Consider the following 23,620-nt stretch of genomic DNA (forward strand, 5'->3'; position numbering starts at 1 on the left):
AAATTTTAATTCGAGTAAATGAGAGGTAGGCGTTTACAGTACTGTACAAAAGTGTTCTCTTTATCAAAAAATGGGGATTACAATATATTAAGATTACAAGTTGGAAATAAACAATAAATATTCAACCTGACATTTTTTAAAATAAATTCATTTGACGAAAATACATAAATACCTTTTGCGATACTATATAGATTTCAGAAGATAAAATGGTCTGCTAATAAAAAATTAACGTCCGCTGTCACGACCAATAAGTTCATTGATAGCTGAAATCCTCGGAGATCAATTCGTAGTGATGGAGCGTTTTTTCTCTCCTGGGTTTTGCAACACAACATCAAATAATACTGACACTGTACAGACAATTTTTCAGTTGAACATAAAAGAGGGACGAAAGATACCAGAGGGTCAGTCAATAACATGATTCCAAAACCTTTGATTGTATTGAAAATAATTTATACAACATAACGTTTTTTTTAATACCTGTATCTAGGTTTGTTAAAATTGTAATTGAATTTTATATGTAATGTTAACGAATTTATTTTTAATGATAAGAATTTAACCACGTGTTAATAAGTAAAAATTTGACAAATAATATTGATTAGGCAAATCCCTATGCATCGTTCGAGTCTGTTGAAAAATACCACTTTAATACTTTTGTCGCACATGTATATCTGTTTAACGTTCCTTTGGTATATTTACTTAATCTCAAATGCAGGAAACATAGCATAACAAACATGTATATAAACCATTCAGTTCGCCTACAAGGATTATATGTAGACAGCTTAAAATTAGTTATATTACAAAGTTCTGAAAGATTTTAGGAATATCGTTTCAAAAATAAAATTTTCCAGCTTAAAATTCATTTTTTTACTTATTAATAAATGTACAACTTACGCATCTTATATCACATGAAATAGTGTTTTTAAACAGGATATATATTTCTATATATATTATCGTGTGTAAAATACAACACTTACAAAACGGAAATATATATCTTTTTTCTCGTGTGCAATATAATAAGCTTAAAACATCACTTAGTCTTTTCTGCTAAAGAGGTTATTTTTGCTTGACTAACTGGAAATAATTGAAGACCCATTGGTGGCCTTCGACTGCTCTTTGGTAGGGTTGTTGTCTCTTTGACATATTTCCCATTTTCATTCTCAATTTTATTCTCTCCAATTTCACATACAAGTAAGAAAACACCAAACAATAAATAACATTTTAATAATAAAAGTTCTACAACTTCATTGTAACAATATTTTAATTCTTTTTTCATAACGAGACAACAAATAAATCAACAACAACATAATGATCAACAATAGAAAAGGTTGGAGAATCAGCAAACAGTATTACAAGCACTAGTCGGGGAATATGTAAGTAAGTTAGAACTGATGTAGAAGGTCCAAAATATACGCTTTATAGTAAAATTTATTCTAGGTATATAGTTAATGCTTTCTATAGCAATACACAAATTGGATCACTACAAATTAAAAATAAATATTTTGTCATTATGATGTATTAACGACATAATCAAAACTATAACGCTCCTATATTTAGCCAGATAAACTCTGTAAACTGCCTTGTCATGGGTTTCATATCGCTCCATGTTTAGATTTCTGTGCTTTAAGATCTGGTCTCTAAGATTTTTAACTTGTCGCATGTTATTTCTATATTTGTTTTACTAGTGTAATTAGTTTCTTATTCTAGCATCGTGAAAGAAGCTTTTTTTGTAATAGAATATTCTTAAACTTCTAAAATTGCAGATTCCAAATTTCATCAACATTTTAACAACTAAAATATATAAAATGACATAGAAATCAGTACCAAAGCTCATTGTGACGACCTTTGTTAAGAATTTATTTCGATATCATCTTAAGACCTATTTTTTTTCTTTTCAGTCATGTAGTGGTCAATAAAAATGCTTTCCAAAAATGAAAAAATAAATCATACCAATCCATTGACACATGAAGGCCGAATATACAAATAATACTTTGATTGTAATACTAACACTTAAAGTATCCCCCGTTTCTGTGATTCAGTAAAACATTAAAGTAAACAAGGTCTTGTTATATAATCAATTAGTGCAAAACTTCCGCAATAAAAATAGCCATCATCCTCCGTTTAGTACTGAAATATATCTTTTGCTCGATAACATGTTTTTTTTAACCAAAAGACCTAAAATGAATTTTTTTTTAATAAACTAAATCAGTAGCACTCAAATTGTCGTTGTTTGTTTCTACTTTAAATTTAAATAACACAATTTCATTAGGCAAAAGCAAAAGTTTTATTTAATACAGAAATCAGAAAATATTTATTATTTATATTTAAACAATAATGATTAACAACAGTTAATGAAAAAAATTAATAAGACGTGTATTCTTATTTTGTTTCCCGCTACTGATATTGAACATGTATATCTTTGTTAAACAATGTCCTCGATTTCAAAATATTGAAACGTCATTAACATTGATTCTTCGTTAAGATTAGCTCAAATAATTATTGACAAACTGTACAAATATTTAATAAATGACGTAGCCTACATGTGCAAATACACTGGCCACGATTCGACTGTTACCCTGACAGATTCATGAAAACAATAACAACAATGTCATCGATTTCAAAAACTTGAAACGTCATTGACATAATTTTTAATCTTTCCAAAAACGAAAAGATGAATGAAAGCCCTTTGAAATTTGTTATTATCTTGTACACATACCATCATTAAGTATATCAAAAAAAGGGTACATTTATTGTTGATAGAAAGTCTCAATTTGCAAAACAGGAAATTACATAACGATAAAGGTTGTGACACATTTATAAAAAATCCTTCGATCTTTGAATCTTGGTGTACATGTGCAGGAACTGACATAAAATTTTACGACTTTATAATGATTTTGCAGCCTGCACTGAACACGCAGGGCCCAAAATGAAACTTTCCAAGATAGAGAAACGTATAAGGAAGTTAATAAATAAAAGTAACAATAAATTTCAATCAGCCTCATTTAGATACTTTTGGATTTGTGTCCCATTGCCATATATCACCTCTTTTTTTCTATATTAAAGCAGTTTTACAACCAAAGTTTTGTAATACATATAACATTTACCAGCAGAGAATTCATTACAAATATCAATATAAATCAAGACAAAATTAGAACAGTAACCACTGAGTGGATGTTACCATCTGATTTTAACAGGCTTCAAGCAATGAACTCGACCAAACTGTTCCTAAAAGAATGTTTGCCAATTGATAATGCTATTCCAAACAATGGAATTCAACGATTTCTTGAATATGACATGTTTGCACACATTGAAGTATAGACTTAGGGAAATCAAGAAGAAAGCTTCGGACGCATAAAATTTATAACGTATTGTTTTCATTTTTTTTTTGGAAGAACCAAGTTATCATTTCATATTTTTTAATTAACGTCAAAAATTTCCAGGCTTAATCTTGACAAAATGAACTGCAAACACAGAAGATGATGCATGTTTTAATTTGATTTTCTTTTGTTCGATGCCACTGCTGCTTGCATGATAGTAACTGTCGGTATGAACCACATGTAATACCTCTTTACATGTTGATTACTTTTCTTTTAATGATACAAAACTTTAACAGTGAGTAATCGTTATTCCTAATAAGTCTATATGTTTATTATTATATTAAATATCTTTTGGGAGCGAACACTTTATTTTCTATTCAAGTATAGAGTATACTTACAATATTAATGACTTTGATTAATGAACATTTCGTTACTGGAATTCACAAATGTTGTTTTGAATGAGTTTTAACTACATTATGGTACTGATTTTCAGCAGATTAAAACATAAAAAAGCAGTAAATTCCACATAAAGAAAATGACAAAATCGATGCGAGATGGAACGGAAATGCACTCATTGAGAGAAAAATACAGAATATCTGCATAAGGCGTGATTGAAAAGGTTCTCGATCAAGACTTATACAAATAATCTGCTTTCGATATATAATATCAATCATTAGTAATGACCAAATCATGTAGTCAATATAATTCAGTCAATAAGAAATAAACCCGTTCTAATAAATATGAGAATTGATATGTAATCAATTTGTCGTTGTATACTAATTATGAAAGATGTGATTGGCGTTACATTTGATGTGGCTTTTGTGGAATAAACCTCAAACATATAAAATATAATAACAAATATGCAAATATAGATCCTAAGATAGCTAATACAGATTCCAGAACAGAGCCTCCATCCAAGGCATAAAGTACAATAGCTTGATCCCCATTTTCTATGCAAGGTACTGTAGCGTTTACACTACATTCAAAAGTTAGTTTTGGTATTTCAGCATACACTAAACCTTGAAAGCCCCATTTTAAGTAAGAAATGTTTGACACCCATTGTAAACCTGAAAAAGAAATGTCTATACATTAGTAAGGCTGTTTGCTATCATATATTTTTTTTATAAATGTGTTACTAAAAGGTAATAGAATATTGGTTGTGTTTTGAGTGGTATATTGAGTAGTAGATTTACGATACTACTCATAACAGGCTACACATGTCTGTTTTGTGCCCAGAAGTCAGCACTTAGGTGTTGACATGAATATCAATTATGTGGTTACTTTTATAAATTTTCTGTTACATAACTTTGAATTTTTCGAAAAAATAAGGATTTTCTTATCCCAGGAATAGATTAACTTAGCCGTATTTGGCACAAATTTTTGGAATTTTGGGTCCTCAATGCTCTTCAACTTTATACTTGTTTGGCTTTACAACTATTTTGATCTGAGCTTCACTGATGAGTCTTATGTAGACGAAACGCGCGTCTAGCGTATTAAATTATAATCCTGGTACCTTTGATAACTATTGTGTTTACTAAATTAGTGAGACCACATTTTCCGTTTCTACTGTTTTGTGTACTACTTTTGTTATTTTTGTTTTTCTGTTTATAATCGTTTATGCACCCAGTCCCGCGACTATTGCGTTCTTGCCATTTTCTCAGGTTTTTTTTTGTTACCGTGTTATGTCATATTACTTGACAAATGAGGTAACTCATCGATAAAGTAATTTTTCCTTAATTTAAGCTCTTATTGTACTGTTTTTAATTTTTGATGATTTTTTTTTCAATTTTGGTGTCCACTTTTCAATGCAATGTACTGTTCCTTTAGCATTATTCTACTTAAAAGTTTAGTTATTTTAAGTCGCTGTTTGGTTTGGTTTATTCCGTATTGACTTAATTGTTTGTGACCTTTTCGTTTTTTTCCATTATGACTTAACCGTTTATGATCAGGTTCGGTGTTTGGTATTGCACTAGGAACCCTTTGGGCTTTCGATATACTGTATAGATAATTTTACCCTTCGTTTTGTTTTAAAATATACAACTTTTTTTTTCCTTTGATAAGTTTTCAGTTTTAACTTTTATTTCGGATTTTATTGTTTTGTTTTTGCACTACTCTATTTTCATTGTCAAATTTATCCAAATATATTATGTCTGTATCAGTTATTTTATGTCTAACATCTCTTCAAATCGTGCGAAAAAAACTTTATTCAATATTTTTATGTTTGCACTGGTATGTCTGAATAGTCTATATAATTTGAGTACATATGTATTACAATGATACAAGTGTTTTTATAGTTCACGCATTCTCTATAAAATCTATACAGAATGTTGAGTACATACGTTTTGCTTTTGTGCGATAAATAAGGAATCTATACAGGAATATGATTCATGACTGATTGATTTGTATAGCTGTTGTCAGATTTTCTACTTTAAAAACGCGGATTGAAGTCGGATATATATGCAGACATAAATTAAGAATGATTCTGATAATTATACAATTCCGGAGTCTATCAGTCTATTTCCAAGTCTAATATACTGACCTGAAAATATATTATCCAGGTTGATGAAAAATCCTGCCGACATAATAAACATTGAAAAGAAAGTCTGAGCAAAAAAGCACGAGAGTTGAAAGTTAGGTAATATTGCCGATGACAGCATAGCAAGTGATCTGCTACAATATATCATCAGGTATAATAATCCAAACACTTGAAAGAATACTGAAACGTCGTTGGTAAGTCCAGCTAGGAAATACGCTGGTATAACGTACACTATGACGTAGAATGTATGTAACGGCAGCTCACTAAAAATCTGAAAGAAGTATAAAATAATAAGTCTTAACATCATGTTTAAAGCAAATGTATTACCATGAAGACATTTTTAAAACATGCTGGATTATCTTTTTGCATTAGTATTGTGCAAAATTATACATTAAAAAAGGTCCGTGTTCTCGACCTTGGCTAGATGTCACCAATTATAAATACACAATTTATTATTAGAACATCTCTTTTGTTGGGGAGGGGGGGTCATTGTATAACGTATTTTGTAGTTTTGCAATGATGCTGGTGTGATCAAATATTAACGGTTTTACATTTATAATTTGGTGGATTATTGATTGTCATATCTATGTCATGTTCGTACCTACAAATTTTAAGAATCCAGATCAACCGGCTGTACCAGAGGGACACCATAGGTCCATGTTTTAATTTATACAAACTTCTCATGAAGATTAAACATTGTTAATTTTTCAATGTGCACCAAATGTAACGGTCATTCTTCAAAATGACTTTCTAGAATTTCTTAGACCTTTCATCGTTCACATATTAAAACGAATCCACATCTTTTGAACAAATATAAACACAGTAGTTGTCGTTTGTTTATGTAATATATAAGTGTTTCTCGTTTCTCGTTTTGTTTATATAGATTAGACCGTTGGTTTTCCCGTTTGAATGGTTTTACACTAGTAATTTTGGGGCCCTTTATAGCTTGTTGTTCGGTGTGAGCTAAGGCTCCGTGTTGAAGGCCGTACTTTAACCTATAATGGTTTACTTTTTAAATTGTTATTTGTATGGAGAGTTGTCTCATTGGCACTCACACCACATCTTCCTATATCTATTTGCAAATCAAAGTTAAAAAGGAATCAGTACTGATGGAATCGTTGTACTTGTATACGTATCGGCAAAATTAGTTTGCCGTCTAGCTAGTTTGTATTGAGCGATACTGACAAGTATTATACCAAGAAAACGTGCTTCAGACGTACTAAAGTATAAGCCTAGTATCTTTGAATTTAAATTCAATATAAACATTTCCTACCTTAGCAAAGTAGTATGGACCTATAGCATACAGATGATCTTCAAGCTCACAGTACAAATAGTTTCTTTCATTGTGATCTAGAAATTAAAACAAATATGTTATTTGAGAATTGCTTTAATTTTTGTTAATATAATGGAATTTGATGCGATTGTCATACAAGTGAGAGGATTAGCCAGCTATAAAACCTGGTTGAATCCCCCATTTTCTACATAACAAATGCCTGCACGTAGTCAGGAATGTGACATTTCTTTTCCATTCGTTTGATTTGATTGAGCTTTTGATTTTTCCATTTGATAAGGGACCTTCCGTTTTAAGTTTTCATTGGAGTTCAGTATTATTTGTTATTTGTTTCAGATATTATCTAGTATAAAAGTTACCCATTATTTCGTCAGCAAGTGATTGCGCATGCAAGAGATCCCTTAAACAACACACACATGTTAAATAAAACCTTCCGTTAGTTATTCGTTATATGTTCTAGGAGGAAGCATGTTATAAGTAAAAGTAAAACAACTAAATAACGGATCGTAAATGATATCGTTCATCTGATTCTAATGTCATGTCAAAATCTTACATTTTGGTGAGTTGTAGATTAACTCCAGGTTAATTAAAGAGGTATCACTTGAAATCATATCAATATCAAAACCATTTGAAAGTTTGAAACTTTTGTTTGCTTAGTAACATTTTTGTCCAAAATACTTTATTTATCATGTTATATTTACTGGAGTAATATGTATATTATCCCTTCTACCGGTAACTTGTATTTTTTTTTACACAGGAATGTGGTCATATGTATGAATTAAGAAATATTCTCATTTACTCAAATTTGAATTGTCTAAAAAATGAAATAAAATAAGTTAAAGCATAAACAACCTCACATAAAATTGGCGTTCTAAACTTACATTGGGCTATAACATCAAGTATGACCATATAAGGATATAATGCCGCTAGGATGTACATCAGACCAAACCAATCACGTATATTACTCTGACCATATGCCAACTTATAATAAACCAAACCAACAACAAAAGACATGGCAAACGCCTGGATAAATTGTGCTGATAGGTTAAGGTAATCTTCTAATATATTTCGTGTACATCGCCTGTCAGAAAAGAAACAAAGATTAATGAAAATTTGAAATATGAAGTCATAATATAAATATTATTGTAAACCCAAAATTAAGAAATCTCGAATTGACTTTGAAAACTAAAAGAAGTATAAAAGCTAGTCGGAAAATATTAATACAACAGTTATCTTATAAAAAGTGAATTAAATGATGGGAGCAATCAAACATATCCCCCATACAATGATTATAGGATTTTCACATTACTTTTACAATACCAAGTATTGGTTATAAAGGTAAAACACTGGTAAAAAATATATGATAGCGTTTACAAGTACATTTTCAAGACAAAAGGGCATACCTGAACAAGACGGAAAACTGTCTAAAATACCCTGGGGATTGACTGAACTTATTAATCATGTTCAACATATCCATCATTGGAACCTCTTCCTCTGTGTGAACTGAAATATCTTGTTCTGACACAACCGACCTCTTTTGTGTATAATTCTGTAACAGATTCTCCATTGTTTGTCGACTCGACTTTTCCGTTTCTTCTGATGATGAATCCAAGGTAACCAAATCAACTGGAAGTAAAAATTTACAGTATACAATTTTTTTGAAACTGTTAGAGTGAACTGAAATTAATTAAACTACAAACATGTTTCAGAGTTCAGTGATCTATACTACAAAGGAAAACGGATAAGTTGTTACAAAAGGTATCAACAATGTATGCATCACTTTTGAAAAGCAGAAATATATGAGGAGAACTCGTAAATTCGCACCCGTCCAATCGATTGCCACGCCATGTTTAAGGTGAGGAATTCCTCCAAGTGCGGGTTTTCACGCTGCGTTGAGAACCCATTGACAGGCTTCGGCTGTTACCTTCTTTTTGGTAGGGTTGTTGTCTCTTTGGCATATTCCCCATTTCCATTCTCAATTTTATTCACTATTTAAATTCTCAAATAAAAATATAGATCGCCAGAGTAAATTTAAGAAAGAGGGAAGTCCATAATCCCTGACAAAACCAAACGCTCGAATATGTCATTATTCGGATCGAAGGAAGATGAGGAATGACTTTTTTCAAGAACCTGTCTATGGAAGTTTCATTGACGTAAGGTAATTGGTTCAAGAGGATGCATTGCCATTAAAACTTAAGGTGGTATGGGAGTCTAAAATAAAAATGATAGAATTTGTTCATACTTTGCCAAAACGTTGTATCTATTGATACATGTTGAAAAATATAATAAAAATGATAGGTCACCGCGCGAATTTTCTCAAGCTACAGGACGGGACAAAGTGACACATTTTGTATGGAATATACAGGAAAAAACACAATTTTGTGATTATAGACTAAACAAAATGATAGAATTGTTAAATACTTCAGGAAAAGATAGCTTTCAGGCACTGCTTTGAGAATATCAAAAGAAAAGATAGGGTCACCGTATGTTTTTTCCGGCTAAAATACAAAATAGGAAAATTCCATACAGAATCCTTCAGAAAATTCACTTTTTTAGAGTTACCTCCCCTTAAAATGCCAATTTTTAAAAAAGATAAAAACAACCAAAAATAATTAACATTTGCAAAAATATCAATATTTAGAAGTTATATTCTTATAAATTGGTACTTTTAAGTGAAAATGTACATTAAACATCTGCATTCCTGCATCAAATTTTGCTAACTTGATGGAAAATCTGAACCTTTGATTCTCTGTTTTTTACAATCCAAGATGGAGGAAGACACCCATACCACCTTAAAACTACATGTTTTGCTAGTGAAAATCCAAACGATAACAAGCAAATGTAGACACAACACAGTATTGAAAGTCAACGTGCGGGAGGGACGAACTCTAATTAAGAAAAAAAACATATAAGTTGACTATTCAACGGAGAGGAAACAACACATTATCAAGATACCATATCATAACATTTAACTCGTTTAAGTCTCAAACATAACACATACTAACAATATATATCACTTTTGCCATTTGTATAAGTATGCTACATTTAACATATTAATTCATTTGCACGAAACTAGTGCAGTTGTTTCAGGGTATAAGATTATGATATCGTGTCATGAGACGAGAAATGTCTAATTGAGTAAATGAGAAACACTATATAGTATGGCATTTAAGCTTTGGTAATATTATTTAATCCTTTTTTTCACCTTTAGATCGAACTATAGAATACGGGACACGTTGTTCCTGTTAAAACATTCATACATCACGTAAATTTAAAATTTATGAGTTTCACAAGAGCTTAAATGAATTAAACATTTGAGGAGGAACTCATGACTCATTAATTTAAGTATTTCTTTGTTTCATTCTGGAATAAATTAAAGGACACAAATTATCTTGCAACTCGCATTATTTCTTAAAAATTGTTTTAATGTTATCACGGTATAAAAAATGACTCTAAGGGATACCAAATAGTGGTAACTTAATCAAATTCCTCCATATTAACCACCAACAAATATAAATGCAGTGAATACAAAAAGAGAAACAGTCAAAACAAGTAAAAAGATGGCACTGATTTCCGTTATACATGTTACTAAGTAGCTAAGATTATTTCCTTTTTTTATTGTTCCAACATTCAGTAGTGTGCTTACATGTACAAATACTAATGTACCCTTATTGCTAACTTTTCACCTGTGTAAATGTGTTATAATTCGTAGTAGGATACCATCCCGAAACTAACAAAGATATGCAACTTTGACCTTGACCTTTAACTTATTGACACCCTTCGCTATGTCTTTGATCGTTATCAACGTTTATTCGAAACAAGCCAAAGAAACTCGCGTCATCATAAGAAACCATTTATTGCGGACATACAGACAACATGATTGACGGACGAATATTATTAATTTACACTCCTGTTTTTTTTTCGGGGCAGCAGGATAACAAAATGCTTAATTTTATAATCAATTAGTTTTGTACCTAGTTATACATAATTCAGGGAGGTAGTTATATCAATTATAGAACAACTCAATCCCTATACAGCATGTTAATAAACAAAATACTAGAAATGGAAATAAATGAAAGATGGAATAAGTGGTGAATTTAACATGTACCAACAATAATAGTCAAATTAGTTTATTAAATCGATTTGCATAGGAATTGATCATTTGTCTTTCGATAACAAATGGATAGCTGAATAAAATGCAAAAAATAAATGTCACGATATGAATACAAGATCTACACTAGAAACATTCCACGTTAAATCAAAACAAATGCCACTAAAACTGTAATATATATTTCTCATATTCTTAACTGCAGTAATAAACAGAACATAACAGAAATATAGACGAAGTGTTGTGAATTTTAATATTGTTTTAACAACACTTTATTTGATTAAAATTATTTGATCCAAGGACAGTAATAAGGTAATATTGACTCAAATGGTTAATTAAAAACATTCATCTATAATAAAGTCTTATTATTTTCTACGTTAAACGCTCGTTTCGTTTTCACAAGACTTATCAGTGATGCTCAAATCAAAACAGCTAAAAGGCTAACTCAATAATAAACTGAAGAGCATTAAAAACCGAAATTTGTGACAAATAAGGCGAAGGGAATCTCCACCTGGTGGTTAAAAATCAAAATGTTATGGAAAATTCAAACAGTTAATTTTCAAATTTAGAAAAAAATCGATGTATCAATTATATTTCTTCATATAAGTGATGACTACTGGAGTGAAAACACTGAAATGTAGATTGGAACGGACAATAAGTTTGTATAATGTGCACAACAGTATTTAATTTGTTATACGAATGAAACCTGTGGAAATCGCCAAACTTGAATCGAAGCGAAACTTGATGCACAAAAGAATCGACACAGAACATCGGTACACTAATGTTGTCTTAATTAGACAAATTTGTAGGATACCATCATCCACTATATTTTTTTTAAAGAAATGATACCTATTTCTCTTAGAACATACAGAAGTGTGATGTATATTTTTTGTCCAAAGTTACTATTGTTTAGATATTTTCGAACACATTACTGATTACTCAGGTTAATCAAAAAGTGTTCATCGAATGTACCAACTACGGAATGTTTCACTCTATGAAACTGACCTTGATTAATTATATTTCACTACGGAATTAAAATTTCATTATAAAACTGCAAAAAAAAAAACCTCAATTGGGAATGATAACTTTTATAAATCAGTTTTATTTTTAGTAGCAGTCTTGCTAAGAATAATCCAAATTGATGAACTAGTGATACACAGTGCCATTTATATTATTTCTTCTATAAAATTGAGAATGTTTCGCCCATTGCATGATTCTAAGCTGGACTGCTACTGAAATCAAATTCAGTTGTAGTTATGATCTTTGTATTAGACTGATTGTTTTGGGGTGTTGAACGCCACTTTCAACACAATAAGCTATATCGTGGCGGTCAGTTTTTGTTGGTTTCGGGAAGCTTCTGCCTTAATTTTAGATAAAAAGCTATTGTTTCTAAAGCAAAAGTTACTAACCTATTGATATGTAATTATTACAGATATCTGCAGCAATTTAAGAACATGTAATTTAGGTAGTAAAGATTCATTAATAATTTACAGACTTAAACTCTGGATGGTTGTTTCATTATAGCCATAATGTCAATACCAATATATCTTATAAAGTATTAATGAATATATCTCAGAACGTCTTCAGGGCGATCACTATTTATTATACGGGGCAGTATTCATTAATTTAGCACGTTATAACCTTAAAAATCGATGGTATAATCTAATCAGTCGAACATGTGAATTATTACAGACACTAATGGTTTGGACATAATCTAATTTGTGGTAAATCAGTTGTCTTTGGTTTGTATAACATAAAGGTAACTTGATAAAATACCTAAGATTGCTGTTACATTAAGGTAAAGAAAAACTAGAAAGACTAAAAGCAAAGATTTAATAATTATATATTCCCCAACATTTTGTCAATACATAGCATTGTCCATCTTTAATCTAGAAAAATCTTAAAAAGTTCAGAAAAATCTATGAAAGATCACAAAAAAGTATTTACAGTTTTGTGAAGACATTGATACAACCTTATTATTATCGCAACAGTACATGTAATTTTAATGAGAAATAAGTTGAACATTGGTATTTGTGGACTGATGTTTATGCGTTTGTTTCTTAAACAAGGCTTTTCTTTATCATTTAAAATTCTTCTTGCTTTATATATTATGTATTTGTATTCTCTTTTGTTCATATCGATTGTATATCGACAATCAACATGACAACGCATTGCCAGTGATCATATAGTTGTGGGTTTCGTTATTATTAACTACACTCAAATATCTACAGAAAACAAAGCATTGCTTTTATTGAATAGTACTTACTGTAATAATCACCAGGGTTTGTTAAATGAGGACAAGGATATCCAAGATTTGTAAAATAATCAACCATTTTAGCCGCTTCGCCATTATAAACCACATTTCCTTTTGTCATAATCATTACTCGATCAAACAGCTCAAATATATCAGACCTGAAAAAGAGAATTAATAGAATAGATCTGAAGTTTTATGTGGTCAAGAATTATAAGTTTTAATTCCCGTATTTTAAGAAAATTATTTATGGCATTTTTTTGTTCTCTCTTCCGACAACGGTCTTGTTTGCTCTTTTCTATTTAACAGTTCCATAACTCTTGTATCCGTTGGTATTTTCTATTTGCTTCAATAGTTGTAAATTATCTATGATGTTCTAAAATGCGATACACTATAATACTAACCTTGGTTGATGTATAGACATTATGACTGTTCTGTTATTTCTTGACATCTTTGCTAAAGTTTCAACCAGATGGTGAGCTGTAAAAGCATCCAATCCTGAAGTTGGTTCATCGAGGAAAATAATGCCTAAAAACAAGAGAGCATAATTAATATAGATAAATGATAACATAACGTTCGACAATTGAAAATCATAACTCCAATGGCCAGCAGAACTTTGGATGAAATTGAAAAGACAAAAGATAGCCAAAAAAAATTATACAGAATATTGCAGGTTGAGAAAGTAGAACCCTATTCATATACTGGAAGGCCCAGTTATTCTTGTCCCTATTCTGATACCCGTTATAATGATCATGTTAAAATCAACTAGATCGGTGATAAGGACAGCAAGTTGGTAGATTCTCTGAAATAAAACCTACTTATACCTTACTACCCGTTAATTCTTTAACCCTTAACATTAAGGAACTAAAACGAATGAAGTTAAATGCGTCTGAATTTTAAAAATGAATATGTTAGACAAGATGTTATTGGATTATAGAAAGCTTAATTCCAAACGCGTCTACGTGTTAATACTAGCCTTTCATATGTTTAGATTTAAACGTTCCTGTTAAATATAAATCCAGAAAAACACTCCTGACATACGAACGTTTTAATCTCAATTAATCTTAGTCTTTAGTTTTCTATGCTTTGTCTTGTGTACTATTATATGTCGGTGTATTTATCTTTTTTAGTCATGGCGTTGTCAGTTTTTTTTTTCGATATATATGAGTTCAACTGTCCCTTCGGAATCTTTCGCCTCTCTTAACAATAAGGCATCAGGTTTTTTAAAAAAGAAGATTGTTTATGGTTTGTAAAAAAACTAATAGAAGAGTTCAATGTGCCATAAAACATTAAAAAGCTTGCAAATTAATAGTTACTACATTGAAAAGACTTACTTGGATCAAGCAATAACTGTATTCCAATACTAACACGACGTCTCTCACCACCAGACACACCACGGCTCTCTGCATTTCCAACTTTGGAATTTGAAACATGTCTTAATCCGAGTTCAGCTATCACACTGTCTACCTAATGAAAATACATATTTGATAAATCATAGTGTGAGAAAAACGTTAACATACACAATAAGGAGTGGTGGTATAATTTCCAAAAATACAGTTATCAACCAGTAACTTTACTTAACTTATAGATTGATGCTGTAAACAACTAGGTGAAACTAAACAGGTAGTATTATTTCATACATATATACATGATAAACGAAGTGGTCACATCAATGCTAATGTTTCAATTACTACTAAGGATAGTAGTACAAAGTATTAATAAAATACCAAACCCTAGGGTAAGTTCAAAAAGGGAGAGTCCATTATAAAACTGACAAATCAAACGTTAGACTATTTCAACCAACGTTACTAACATTTAAAGTATGTTCAATAAATTGCTAAGATATGTTGAAAGGACGAGAAATAAATTTTAAAAAAACTTGTACAGCGCGTTTTTCCTTTTCAGATTGAATGATTAATTTGTTCGCTGCCTCAGTATTCCTGTAAAGTCTAACTTACAACACATGATCGATATAAGAACCTACGCTAGAAACAGTGACGTCAGACTATACAAATAAAAAATAGCCTTACCCTATCTTCTATTTTTTTACTCGTAAAAGTTGTCGGCAGCTTTAGTTCTGCAACAAACATAAGTGTTTCCTTTATCGTCAAATGTGGTAACAGTCTATCGTCTTGTTTAACGTATGCTGAGAACGATCTTATCATGGAATTGTTCTGTTGAACTCCGTTCAGATAGACATCTCCAAGTATCTCACCAACTGTAATACGTCCTGCCAATACATCTAACAGACTTGTTTTACCACTTCCTGAAAAAAGGTTGATGAAAAATTTAACATTGATGATGATTGGTGCTTATGTAGTACCTTTGACTGGTTATAAAGCCCTAGCACGGTCGGTAATTTCTTTTGATTAACCATTGGTCAATGAATTGAAAAATCAACTACTATTTTTGTCTTCCCTTCGAACCAAAAATATCTGATGAATTGGACTTAGTTCTATTTTTTGAGTGTATTTATTTTGGCTAATTGTCTGAACAGTGGTTTGATGAAACCAAATATTAGACACACTAAACGATAAGGAGCAACACAATACATATTAAATTACAGGCAACGGTAGCGGTCGATGTCCGAATATCAAAAATACATTAAGAAGTTTAAAATCATGGTAAAATAAAAAAAAAATGAGCAAATCGCATGAATGTCAAAACAAGCGCGACTGGGTACACCGATAATGTTATCGTCTCTTGCTAAGCAAGCATCACCTGCAATGATAATCCACAAAACACGTCTAATGTCTAATGCATAATATTAGGGAAATGTTTTATATATTTGTATATATAACATTCATATTTTGAAATCACTGTTCATCTGTTTAAAAGATGGATATAAAAATTGAAGTGCACACGTGTGAACTCTAAAAGATTTGTTGATTTGCATTTCTGGGAAAGTAACACATAGCTTATTTCTATAACTTTGTAAAGGTTATATGAAAAACAAAATATATAATTGAAGTGAATTTGTTTAATTTACTCACATATCATTTTCAATATATAACAATTCTATGCGATTGTCATACAAGTGGTATATTTAGATAGCTATAAAACAAGCTTTAATACATAATTTTTACATGAGCAAATGTTTGTACCAAGTAAGAAATATAACAGTTATTTTCCATTCGTTTGATGGGTTCGAGCTTTTGAATTGGTCAATTATTAAGGGATTTTCATTTTTGAATATTTTATTGATGCTCAGAATTTTTATTATTTTTGTTTTTGAATTCGCAAATTAGTGATGCATGTAACGATACATCAGAGAAAGCACAACTTTTTAATTTTCTATGAAACAGTTACAATTATATCTTATATTAGCAAAAGTGCATTTTTGTAGACAAGTAGGTACTCTGGTTTAATTATGATTCTATACGTTACCAAGGCCAATAATTAGTTAATGGAATCCAGTGACGCAAATACATTTTCTCTGAAGAATAGATTTTTTTAGTCCTACTGTTTAGAGTAATGCCATGTCCAGGACAGGCTATATATGGAAACTTACTTTTGCTTTTTACAAATCTATATATATATGCATCCAAGTATAACTTTTATTTATTACAAATTTCCAGACGAACTACGTCAATTGTGACATATACAAGTTATTTGCTTTATGGAGTGTTCACTGGAGGTATTCTTCATGTAGATTGCGTAACTTCTCTCTTTATGGTTTGGAGATTACATAAGGGGAACACTTTTCTGTCTAACAGTATCATTTGATTATGGATATAATAAATGTACGAGGTTCTAAAATTATGCCAATATTTTCCCAGAATATTGTAGCATATGTTTAATATGATATCTACATGGTGGTAACATTACACAGGGGAACATTTTTTTTTTGTCTTACAGAAGCAGTTCATTGTATTAATAAACTGTGTATATGATATACATTAGAAATTCTATAATATGGCTCTATATTCCCTGAATATGTTTCCCCTGTATACCAATAAGACATAAGTTCAAACATATCATTTGTAAATGAAATGTCACTCTTTGAATGTTATTACAAAAAAAAATAAGTATTATCTATAATACTGAACTACATGGTAAATTCAAATATAGGGAAATCCATAAAACTGACAAAATCAAATGTCAGATTAAATCAACAAATAGAACAAATGAAAAACAACTGTCATATTCCCGACTTTGTACAGACATTTTGCGATGAAAATTGTGAGTTAAATCTGGTTTATAGCTAGCTAAACCTCCAACTTGAATTGCGTCTAAAGTAATGAAAACAAAAAATATTGTGTTAGTAGACACACTGATCGGAAAAAAATTAAACTCTCATGGATGGTCTTAAAAATTGAATTTCTTTTCGTTCTTTTCGGTAAATCAAAATATGGTATTGGGTCTGGGAGAGATAAAATGCTCAAATGAAACGTTGACAATAGGAAACTTGAAATCTTAGCTTTTCATGGTTCCTTGACATTTATAGAAAGGATGTAATAAGGTGGGAGGTTTACGGTTTAATATCTGAATGATGTAGTAATTAATACAAACGAATAGTTTACATGTGAAATATTATTAATATTACTTAATGTTGTTATTTATGCTAAAACACTAAATACATAGATTTTTCATGAATCAAAGAGTTAGTGATTTGGATAAGGATGACAACTTTTAAACAAGTATGTTCAATATATAGATATAGTTCAACTTGATTTCATATCAAATTATTTTTTTTTTACACTTTTTCATAATACTAAGCCAATAACAAACGGATATTGCATTTCTTTTCCTTCTATGTTCTAACATATATAATGAGCTAAATGATGAAAAGAAAGCATTATTAATGTTTATCGATATTCTGGTCAACTTCACAAAAGAATGATTTGCCTACATAAAGTATGCAGGAAATGGTCCAATATCTCAAGTGAGTTATTACACATAAAAATCCAAAGTTTTACGTTGTTACAAGTTCGTCTTCCTTTCAGCAATTCCAAATATGGTAAATTAATCATGTGTCTATTATTTTTTGGTATCAAATGTATTCCTGCTAACAAGCTTTAAGTGGCATCTCCAAAAAAATGACACATAGTCCCAGATACCACGTCAAGCATTAACTATAGAAAAAATCATACAAACAAAGACCAGCAACAACAAACAATACCATATTTTGTAAGTACAGTGAAAAATTAAAGTAAATTTTTAATATTCGGCAGGGTTCGTGTTGCTCTATTCAATTGTCTCTATAGTATTTTGAGGACTTTTAAAAGACTAGTAATTTATCATTATTCCTTCAACGGTATTTAAGAATGCCTTCGTATGACGTGTTGTTTATTTACCTTATGCATTTTTTCGGATTTCACTGCATTCCACATAATGGCTGGCTTCATAAAGATTTCATAATCTATCAAACGAGTTAAGTAAACCATACACAATGACCAGGATATTGATAGTCATGATACGACAACATTATCCGAACTTATCAACGAACCAAAGTATAAAAATTTACTTGAGTAATAACAATTCAGAAAAAGGAAAATCATAAAAAAAATGAACTCTGAGGAAAAGTCAAAATGGAAAGTCCCTAATAAAATGCAAACAATCAAAAGTTCAAATACATCAAACGAATGGATAACAACTGCCATATTCCTGACTTGGTACAGGCATTGTCCTATGTAAACCATGATGAATTAAACCTGGTTTTGTCGCTAGCTTAAACTCTTTTGTATTACAGTTACATTAAACTCCATTGACAACGATGTGTGAACAAAACAAACAGACGTAATAGATACAAATGTCAAAAACAGGGGTACAACAGTCAACGTTGTGATATAATCTCAATCACTATAAAAATAAACAATTATTTAACAAAGAAGCACAAAAAGGCATAATGACAAAGCACATTAGCAAAATTGAAAGACAAGAATAAATAAATTTACAATAGTACAATAACAAAATGAAGGGATGTTTAAGTACAGAGCCATGTCATATGTATCAAAGAAACACAAAAGACATAAAGACAAAGCACACTAGCAAAAATGAAAGACAAGAATACAAAACTTATCATAGAACAATAACACAATGACGGGAAATATAAGTACAGAGCCACGAAATTAGCGGTATCGACTCAAAGCAGTCAGAGATTTATTTGACGTGTAACTGATTTTATCTTAAAACAAATTAATAAATGAAAAAGGATTGGAAAGAAAATACATTGTCAAGATATCTATAAACTTCTTTTAGTTCTTATAATCAAGGAATTGTATGTTTAAAGATACATTTTTGTTTTGTTTTAATCGACTTAAAGAGAAAATATTTCTAATATATTTGTACATCCTTTTGTTTCCAAACGTTTAGCTTTGTTCTTGCCTTATTGACTTAATAAACAGAAATTTTGCGTATTGTTTTTTTCTAATTTTATTTCCCTAAAGTGTAGAATTGTTTATAGCTCAGTTTAAGCAGATGATCTATAAAACGAATTAAATTGTATAGTATTATCTATTATTGTCAGCATGTACATTTGAACGATACGAAATCGATCACATTGTCAAATAAAACGTCATGAATAGTAATATCATTGTTGAATAACAATTTTAATCAGCAAGGTCCTAGACAATATCAAGGTTCGTAAAGTTCTTCTGTACTGATGAGGAAATCACAGATATAATAACAACTGTTATCATTATCTCAAAACAACATTGTAAAGTACCCTTTGAAGAAGCAAAGTTCATGCAAATTGCTTTGATGATATCCTAGTAAAACAATATGCACACTTTAGGGTAAAGTTTGGCTCAACTCTGACACATTCTTTGTGTGGCTGTTCCTTTGCAGGAGTATGTGGCATAGTTAAATATTTTTCGTTTCTTGAAATTTTTTACTATTGTTTTCCGTTTCATATTAGATGAGACAACTGCTATCATTATCTCAAAACAACACTGTAAAGTACAGCTCGAATAATCAAAGTTTATACAAATTACTATGATGATATCCTAGAACAACAACACCACGTTATGGGACAGTTTGGGTCAACTCTTACAATTTTTGTGTGTGGCATGGTTCAGTACTTGTCGTATGTTAATTTTTCACTATTGTTTTCCATTATATAAAATTAGGTTTTTGATATTCTATCTCAATTTTGTGTATTTTTGGTATTCTTACATTTATTCATCGTCGTCGTCAACATTAAGATTCATTCTAATGGAATTTTATGCTACTGTCATACAAGTGAGTGGTTTGGCTAGCTATAAAACCAGGTTACATTCACCCTGCATAAGAAAATGTCTGTGCCAAGTCAGGAATATGACATTTGGTATCCATCGTTTGAAGCGATTGAGCTTTTGATTATGCCAATTGATTAGGGACTTTCCTGTTTAATTTTCCTCGTAGTTAGGTTTTTTTGTGATTTTACTAATACTATATAAACAAACTTTCTATTGCGATCTAACCGAAACTTGGATAAATGATTCTTCGTGAATAAATAAAGACAACAGTAGTATACCGCTGTTCAAACTCATAAATCCATGGACGAAAAACAAAATCGGGGTAACAAACTGAAACTGAGGGAAACGCATAAATATAAGAGGAGAACAACGACACAACACTACTATGTAACTAACACACACAGAAACGGACCAAGCAAACTATTTTATTTTTGGATATCATTTATTCTAGGATATCATCAAAGTAATTTGTATAAACTTTGATTATTCGAGCAGTACTTTACAGTGTTGTTTTGAGATAATGATAGCAGTTGTCTCATCTATTTTATTTTTTTATCAATAAAAGACAGTATGTAGAGAAATAAATTTAAAATATGTGTTTCAGTTCCCTGTATGGACCTAATAAGGGTTTTTATACTTACAGTGACAATGGTGACAGCATGCATAGCTGAGTGTTTTCTCTTTTATTTGTTTCATACTTTGTCACGCCAGAGCCCTGTATAATTGACTATGCAGTCGATTTTGCTTATTGTTGAATGCCTTACGTTAATCTGTATTTGCTCAAATCTATGTCATTTCTTTTCTTGTGGATAGCTATCCTAATGGCAATAATACCACCCACATCTCTTTAAAAATATTTCTAAATTGATAAATATAGGTTAAATGAATATACCAGCAATATTGATGAAAGAAGAACCACAGGTGTAAATACCAAGTACAAAATAAAGCTTTAAAGAATATTTGTCACGATAACCCAATTTGATTATGAATATTTCTATAAAATTCTACTAAAGGAAAGTGTTATAAATTAAAAAAAAGATTCTATAGAAAGATATCAACACTTAAATCCTTGTTTAAGTGTTATGTTTACATGCATGTATTTATATATAATTGATATAGTAATTCAAAAATTACCTGAACTTCCCATAATGGCCAGCAGTTGTCCAGATTTGGCTGTGAATGTTACGTTGTCTAAGACTTTTTGTGGTCCGGAACATTCCGTTACTTCCCATGGCATCTGTAAAGTAGACAATTTCTGGAAAAAGTTTAAATTCTTTGGATTCACTGTGTAGCATAGTTTATCGACGCTAAGGTCTATCTGTAGACGTCTGTTTGTTTCCAAGGTATCAGCAGTCTGAGTTGGCGCCTTTTCTTGAGGCTCCTCGACGTTGGAAATGACTTCTGTTGGTGACGACATTGTTTCTTATTGTGTAGTAGACTCCATTACTAAAACAGGATATAAATATACGTATACATAATGACCCTAGACATTTATCAGTATAGACAAAGATTAATTGATAAAGTTGTCTGATATATAAAACTAACCCAAATAAAACATTGTCATAAGAATTGGGTATGTTCCTTCTTTTTCCACTTTACTCATAATGATTTTTATAATTAGATGTTTGTTTCTGATTTTTTTTTTAAAGAAATAAAATAAATTGACAAGATACAACTGAAATGTTTACATGACACTGTTCTGCCATCTTTCAATGAAAAAATTTGAAAATACGATAACAAATGGCGGAATCTATTATTAGTCTATATATTTATAACCTTTTGGACACACACCAATTATTTTAGATTATGAAAAAAAATCATAAAAATGTCATAAGAATTGGGTATGTTCCTTCTTTTTCCACTTTACTCATAATGATTTTTATAATTAGATGTTTGTTTCTGATTAATTTTTTATTTTTAAAGAAATAAAATAAATTGACAAGATACAACTGAAATGTTTACATGACACTGTTCTGCCATCTTTCAATGAAAAAAATTGAAAATACGATAACAAATGGCGGAATCTATTATTAGTCTATATATTTATAACCTTTTGGACACACACCAATTATTTTATATTATGAAAAAACTTACGTATCGTATTGGTTGCAACATGTATTTTTTGTCTAAATGTGCATCTGGTGCAGGAAAATTGGTACCGTTAATGTTATTGTAAGCCATGTAACCGCTCCTCTGTTACAATGTATTACTTTAAGGGTGTACTTAGATGAAATTAAATAAATCAAGAATTTTTAATTGATAATACAGGACGGAAGAGCTTTAGTTAATTATCAATGCGAAAAGCGATTAACGCCTACATGAGTTTATTTTATCTGTTTTGCCATCTCGGGTTGAGTGTTCACTTAAAAAACATTCTAAGAAAATGCTGTGTTATGCCCCAGAAAACAGAACTGATGCCAAAATAGAAGTAAGTTACATTATATTATTCTTTTGTCTTCCCCTGTGGAATCTTCTGTCTCTTTTTTCATATTTGGTTTAGTTTCTAACGATATACATAATGACCTTTGACCTTACAAGAAAGTATTTGATTGATTTTTAAGCATTGAAAAATAAATTGTAAAAAATTGAATACCAGAGCAATGGAAATCAAATGAAATAAATACATTGATTAATTGCATTCACAGTGAAATCAAAAGTTCAGAGTATAGGAGATATTTGCTAAAAAGCATTTTATTTCTTTTTCTTATACTGCGCTAGGCAATCCACCTTCCTGTCGTAGCAGGACGTGACCAAAACAGGTTAATTTAAATTAAATTAAACAGTCAGCTTAAAAAACAATGTGGATCTCAGTATTAAGGGACGTAGGTAATATTTTTTGGATTCCAATATGTGTCCAATGTTTTTTTCTTCTTACTGTACAATTCAAAATGAATCAAAAAGATTTTTCAACTATGTACGTTTTGTATTTATAACAAAGGCGG

At 30.5% G+C, this 23,620-nt stretch overlaps 1 protein-coding gene across 1 annotated transcript; it reads right to left on the reverse strand.

The window, feature by feature from the left end:
- Positions 1–1,202: 1,202 nt before the first annotated feature.
- Positions 1,203–22,055, reverse strand: LOC143068701 (ATP-binding cassette sub-family G member 8-like). Its single transcript, XM_076242956.1, has 10 exons — positions 21,813–22,055; positions 15,531–15,766; positions 14,835–14,967; positions 13,905–14,028; positions 13,516–13,661; positions 8,545–8,767; positions 8,023–8,222; positions 7,124–7,200; positions 5,854–6,121; positions 1,203–4,381 (listed from the first exon to the last, which is right to left on the reverse strand). The coding sequence occupies exons 1-10, from the start codon at positions 21,913–21,915 to the stop codon at positions 4,116–4,118; spliced, it is 1,776 nt and encodes a 591-aa protein (XP_076099071.1). The 5' UTR covers positions 21,916–22,055; the 3' UTR covers positions 1,203–4,115.
- Between the last annotated feature and the right edge of the window lie 1,565 nt (positions 22,056–23,620).

This window comes from Mytilus galloprovincialis, chromosome 3 (assembly GCF_965363235.1).
Source record: "Mytilus galloprovincialis chromosome 3, xbMytGall1.hap1.1, whole genome shotgun sequence".
In the NCBI taxonomy this organism is placed as follows: domain Eukaryota; kingdom Metazoa; phylum Mollusca; class Bivalvia; order Mytilida; family Mytilidae; genus Mytilus; species Mytilus galloprovincialis.

Excerpts from the sequence above, each read along its gene's own strand:
- LOC143068701 (XM_076242956.1), bottom strand. The coding sequence starts at position 21,915 with ATGCCATGGGAAGTAACGGAATGTTCCGGACCACAAAAAGTCTTAGAC. Across the intron at positions 13,662-13,904 it reads ATGTCTATACATCAACCAAG|GTCTGATATATTTGAGCTGT; the intron begins GTTAGTATTATA and ends TCTCTTTTTCAG. Across the intron at positions 8,223-8,544 it reads CAGTTTTCCGTCTTGTTCAG|GCGATGTACACGAAATATAT; the intron begins GTATGCCCTTTT and ends CTTTTCTGACAG.